General features: G+C 51.4%; 1 protein-coding gene across 1 annotated transcript; it reads right to left on the reverse strand.

Annotated features, from left to right (window-relative positions):
* Window positions 1-4,248: 4,248 nt before the first annotated feature.
* Window positions 4,249-5,971, reverse strand: LOC122389071 (protein BTG2-like). The gene has a single exon (XM_043380754.1). The coding sequence runs from the start codon at window positions 5,945-5,947 to the stop codon at window positions 5,489-5,491; it is 459 nt and encodes a 152-aa protein (XP_043236689.1). The 5' UTR covers window positions 5,948-5,971; the 3' UTR covers window positions 4,249-5,488.
* Between the last annotated feature and the right edge of the window lie 374 nt (window positions 5,972-6,345).

The raw sequence follows: 6,345 nt of genomic DNA on the forward strand, positions 1-6,345 counted from the left end.
TCCCCCCGACCATTAGAGCCGACCGGCGAGGCCACTGGGCTCTGACGTCCGGTTCCGGCGGCCTCCGAGCCCGGGACGACACGCAGCAGCCGCCACCGGCCACCGTCACGTATTTTACAGCGCCCTTAATGTGTAGTGGTCTATGCTAAAAAAAAAAAAATGTATTGCGTTGGAAACCAGAAGGGTTCAAATCATTGGAAATAACCTGTGGGATTGAAATAATCGCAAGGTTTGGGACGACGCCAGGTTTCCGGTGTAGGCCCAATGCTCACCCATCCCTTCCCCACAATGGCGAGGGTTAATTAATAATTAATAATCGTGCTGGTTAGCGCCGACAGGGTGTATATCATATGTGCCATTAAGTCCACGTCTCACGATCGTCACAATTGTCTTTTCACATTAAAATATAAAACAGAATATAATACCTATAGCCTAACCTAACCTTACCTACACCCTACAACGTACACTCGGGGGCAGATTGATGTTCCACCACTCCCTACCCATCGGGCTCCCATGGCTCAGCACTGGCTGCTGCCAGTGGCAGCACTGGCAGCACTGGCACTGGCAGGCAGTGCTGAGCAGTGCGGAGGGCAGGCAACACTGGAAGCAGCCAGTGCTGAGCCATGGGATCGCCCGATGGGTAGGGAGTGGTGGAACATCAATCTGTCCCCGAGTGTACCACCTACCTACAACCTACAGAATCTGCTGTGGCATATGTGTGGCAAATATGAACTGGGGAACATATGGATGCCCCCGAGTCGGCCCGCTTTCTTACCTCTGAGAACATTGTCACTGGTCAGCTAAGTATTTAAAATTCAAACGGAGTTTGATGCCTAATAGCTCTATCGCCTAGTTTTGCGCCTAGTTTTAGCGCCTAGATTTGCTGACATCAAGGTCATACATGTAAAAAAAAAAATCGGATGTTACAATTTTTATCACAGGTGTTAAATGGATTGATATTATTTTTGGGACGGTAACACTGAATGTTGGCGGCCGCTCGACAATTTAATCGGACACTGATACATTTTTCACTGATAAATTTACTCGTTTGTGTATGCACTGTATGCAAAACGAATCTTAAAAGCCAGGAGCCTGCTGCATTGAGTAACAGCGCAACACGTCTCTTAGTTGCCGTCTTCAATTGGATCCTATGTGGAAAATATATCCTCGACCTATGATCTCATAGGATCTGACGTCAAACAAAGAACAGGGATCTATGATCCGAGTGGATCCTATCGACCTAACAACTAACAAGTGAAACCAATGAAACCATGTTTCCATGTGGTTCCATGTCACAAAGTACCACATAACAATGAATTCTGAAGCATAATCACATAACAATAAAGCAGGACCAGGCGTTTCTTGAGGAGTAATGTGTCGACAAAATATTGAGTGAGGATCTATGATCTCATTGGACAACCAGTCCAGATTTATGATCCCAATAGGTCCACGACAAACAAAGCTCTATCTATGATCCTATCGGATCCGAGTTAAAGATCCGTGGGATCAGATCCAAGATGCATTTTCTTGGATCCATTCTGGTCTGCCCACCACCGTCAACACCACAGACCAATGTCGTGGATAGTAGTCAGACACACACATTTGCGGCCTTATTCCTTGATCTTCAATTCTTCTGGATCGCTACACAATGTGCATTCACAATCACTTCTTTCACCTTTCCTTCGATGTAGCTGGCGCATGCTGCTTCGCAGTTAAAATATTTTAAACTAGCAATAATCCCGTTAACATCATTCGAAGCTTTATGCCTTTCCTAAAAGCTTCAATATCGACTTCATCTTCTCATCGATTATGCCTGCTCAATTTCATAAGATATTTTCAAAACAGCATCTTGCAGGATCAGTAAGCGGATGAGTCGTCGGAAATTGCTAATACTGCACTTGGCAAGCGTGCTCGAAATTCAGAGCAGGGGTGTCGATTTTTCAAAATGGTTGGGGGTGCTCAACCCCTGCACCGGGTGAAAGATTGCAGCTTTGCTATGGGGCACAACCGTATAGGGTTGGTTATCCCCATAAGGTACTGAATACTGATAATGCCGAGATTTCCACTAATATTTCCCAAGGGCAGAACGTTCTTCTTGAAAATCATTCCGCTCGCCCTAGTACTTGGCTACCTTATTACATAAACATCTTTCCGAAAAAAGTCGTATATTTGCCGGCAGTATGGCAGCAGCCCCGGCACCTCTGTTAAAAGGTGACAGAAACCGATGACGGCGATTAGCACCGGTGCAGCAGTCGCTGCGGTCCGCAGGGGCGGACATTGCGCGGAGACAACGGTAGCTATGATGCTCTGGCAGTAATTAGACGATCACAATAATCGCTGAAAAAATGAAAGGTGATCGCATTTGGATATTTACAGGTTTACGATTTTCCTCAGTGGCGTAGCCAGGTGGGCCCGTGAGGCACGTGCCCCCCCCCCATCAGGTTCAGGGTCCCCTCGGGTTATTCGGGCCTGAGGGTCCATGTTGACCATATTTGGACTCAGAAGGGCCCCACAGGGCTCGTAAAAAACACCTCATGGGCCCACAAGTATCAACAATAAGATCTCCATAAGGGCCCAAGCCAGCCTCTGAGGGCCCCTTACCGGCTTCGGAGGGCCACTTGCCGGACTCTGGGGGTCCTAACCGGCCTATTCCCAGCCAGCAAATTTGGCCTTGGCCGTAGCTGGTTTTACTCTGGATAGCTCAGGCATTTGCTCCGGCTAAAGTACGGGCAAGGTCTGGGGCTCTAGTGGAGCTGACACGATCCCGGAGCTCGCCCGCACCACAGCCGGACTTATGCCGCATCAGCCGTGCCGTACCTCCACCGTACTTCAGCCACAGTAAGCCAGAGCAGCTATGAGGCAGCCGGACTGGTCGTAAGGGAGCCGGACTTGAGCCGTGGCAGGGAGCCGGACTTGAGCCAGACTTGGCGGTCCGGAACCATACCAACCCGGGAGCGCTACGGCCAAGACTGGCTAACCGGAATAGAGCCGTATCGACCCAAACCCCGGTTCTGACGGCGTTCCTTTTATACTGGCCCGAGTCTGGCATGTCGGAGTTGCCGGGGCAAAACGGACTTGCGCCGAACCAAATTGCTGGCTGGGTTAGGGGGCTCTGGGAGCTCTCTGGGAGCTCCACACCCGCCTGTAATAGCCCCACACCTATTTCGCTGAGGGCCCCTATAACGGCGACTGTGAGGGCCCTCACCGGCGCCTCTGAGCGCCACACCGGCGTCTCTGAGGGCCCCACACCCCTAACTCTGAGGCCCCACACCAATGCATTTAAAAACCCCACATGGGCGGTTCTGAGGGCCCTTGTCAGTTATCAGCGACCCTGACGGTCCCACACAGGTGACTCGGAGGGTCCCAGCGGCGTCTGAGAGCGCCATGCCGGTCTCTGAGAACCCCACAAGGCTCCTGATGGCACCGGTGACCTCTTGATATCTTCTTGTCGGCCTATGAAGGGTCCGTTCCGTAACAGCAGTTCTGAGGGCCACACGCGCGCCTGTGATGGCCCTAAACCAGTGTCTCTGAGAGCCCCCACAACGGCGCCTGTGAGGGCCATACATTGCCATATCTGAGGGCCCCACACTAGTGCCTCTTAAGGCCCTATATCGGCGGCTTTGAGGGCCCAACATCGTCGCTTCTGAAGGTCCCACAAGTGCACATGTGATGGCCACCCACCGGTGACATTTGAAGGCCCCACACCGGCGACTCTGAGGGCCCCATCGGCATCTGAGCCCGTGCCGGTCTCTAGAGACGACCCCACAGGGTTTCTGAAGGTACCACCGGCCTCTGATGGCACTTTGCCGGCCTCTGAGGGCCCGTCGCCGGTCTCTGGAGCCCCCTGCCGGCTTGTAAAGGGTACACGCCATCAGCTCTAAGGGTCCGACACCCGTCTACGACGGACCCACACCAGTGTCTTTGCAACTTAACGTCTTTTTACGCCCTTCTTCTTAAGACTAACTTTTACTTTCTTTACATCTTTACTTCATGCATTGTAAACTGCGTAATTGTTTTATTTTTAGTAGTGAAAGACTGCGGAACCAATTATTTTCCTCAAGCAGATTTAGTGGGAGTTTTTGAGGGACCAAATCATTGGGGATGCTAAACTGGAACATTTGGGGGTGCCCGGAAAACCATTGGGGGTGCTCATTTGAGCATTGGGGGTGCTGCAGCACCCCCAAAGGTATACAAATCGACACCCATGATTCAGAGTATCCCTCACACCAAAACGACGCAAACTATAGGTTCACTTGCAGAATTAGCATATATTTCTGTACAAAACATCTACGACACGGCGGACTCATCGAGGCAAATAAAATACAAATTTGGAAAGCGTCTTGCAGGTGTGTGATGCGACCAAATTGGTACGCCCACACGCCACAGCCAACAAGAGGGTTACTATATACATAGGGTTCCAGCACGACAGTTAAAACACCAGCACGTCCGGACCACGCGAGTGAACTCGATAAAATCAACAAATTGACCCAGCAGGCAGGAGAGAAAACTAGCGTGGCGGAACGAATCACAGGCTATGCTCGACTTATTTGTACCTTTACCCTCAGGTGACTTCGACCCCTGTCGTCGTATTAAGTACAATCCAATTTATACATAAAATACGCAGAAATACCATCCACATCACTGGTCAACCATGTTGCAATGACTGTGCAAAGAATCGACCCAAGTCGACTTGTACTTGCGGCTTTTGTCAGATTAAAAAGTTGGAAGTTGATGAATGAAGGGCCAGTGAGAGCGATGGCCCCTGGGTGATATCGATGAGAACAAAGGTCAGCCGCTCCTGGCGCACCCGGGGATCAAAAGTGACCTGACCTGACCTCGGCAGAGCACACCAGCAGCAGCCGACACTTCAGCCGTCACGAACGATGAACATGAACACGAGCACCTAGGACTTATCCCCAGCGTGATTGCGCAGCACTCCAGATACATTTCTCTCTATCACATACCTCTCACAGAGCAGCTCGCCTTTGGCTTAGCTTCATTATTAGCACAAAATAAATTGTCAACAATAATCGAAACAGATTTGAACATGGCTGGCCTGCACCATTTTGGGTCAACAACGAGCGAGCCAGTCGTCTCAGCAATAATGGCACCACGGACCTATCGCCATTCCTCGGATCGGCGGCGTCAACAACGAGGGGAAAGGTCTTCGGATGCTCTTCCCCGAACCTCTCCAGGGCTGAGGAGAGCGGATATTTATCACTTCGCAGTTGACTTTAGCACCACTTTTTCTATATTTTGCTATTTTTTTGGTTCCGCATTCTTCATGCCCTGGCTTCGGTGGGGGCGGGGGTTCAGGCAGATGGGAATGCGATGACAGCTTTTTCGCTCACATGAATGACCCAGGGGACACCAGCTCAAACATGCCCTGATGCTCATGCATCTCTTAGCACCGCCGATAATTACCACTTTGCTGAGATCATATCACACTATGGCTGGCAGGATGGGAGGCGACGAGGAGGGCTGGTGTTTAGCTGAAGGCGCAGGCCGAGACTGGCTCGGGCGCCCAGCCGCCGAAATTGCCGTACGCGGAGCGCATCCGGTCCTTCTTGGCCGGCTCCGGACGAGCCCGCTCGTCCAGCAGCACACAGACGGAGCCGTTCTCGCCGATCCGGTACGACACCTCGTGAGGGTCCACCCACAGGGTCAGTTCGCTGGGAAAGAGTGAGCGCAGAAAGACCGCATCCAAGCCACAGCTGGCCCCCGCCGCCGCCACCAAAGGGTCCATCTGACCGTTGATTCGGATGCACCGGTAGCCCGAGCCCTTGAATGGCCTTTCCGGGAACCAATGGTTGTGGTAATGATTCCGCATTACCATGGCCAGCGTATCCCGGAAAACCATCAAGTTCTCTTCACTCAAGCTGCTCGGACTGCCTACCCGGAGCAGACTCACGATGAAGTCCGATGCCGCAAACACTTCAGCTTTCATGACTGGGCGTTCCTCAACCAGGAGCTGAAATGGTTAATGAGCGTCAGGTGGCTGAACAAAAACTGTCTTTTAAATTCAAGCTTACTAAGCGTTAACAGTTAGAAAGAGAAAATGCAAACAAGTGGCGGCAAATACAGGTGGTGCCCTACCGATGGCGAAACTGAAGCATCAATTTTAATATTGAAAAGCGTTGTAGACGCAGGAATCAAGCAGCACACTAGACCATGCTAGAGCACGGCCAACACTGGCACAACACAACCTGCTAACCACACACGCTGCACTGGTACGTGCATGCATCAAGCAACTCACGTAGTCAGTCCTTGCTCCTGTCACGGTGCTCCCTTCGTAATATGTCGGCAGGTGCTCAGCACACTCGCATTCGTGTTTGCCGACACAGC

This window comes from Amphibalanus amphitrite, unplaced genomic scaffold (genome assembly GCF_019059575.1).
Source record: "Amphibalanus amphitrite isolate SeventyFive unplaced genomic scaffold, NRLGWU_Aamphi_draft 000019F_arrow, whole genome shotgun sequence".
In the NCBI taxonomy this organism is placed as follows: domain Eukaryota; kingdom Metazoa; phylum Arthropoda; class Thecostraca; order Balanomorpha; family Balanidae; genus Amphibalanus; species Amphibalanus amphitrite.

Bases quoted from the DNA above. Each gene is read 5' to 3' on its own strand.
- LOC122389071 (XM_043380754.1), bottom strand. From the start codon at position 5,947: ATGAAAGCTGAAGTGTTTGCGGCATCGGACTTCATCGTGAGTCTGCTC.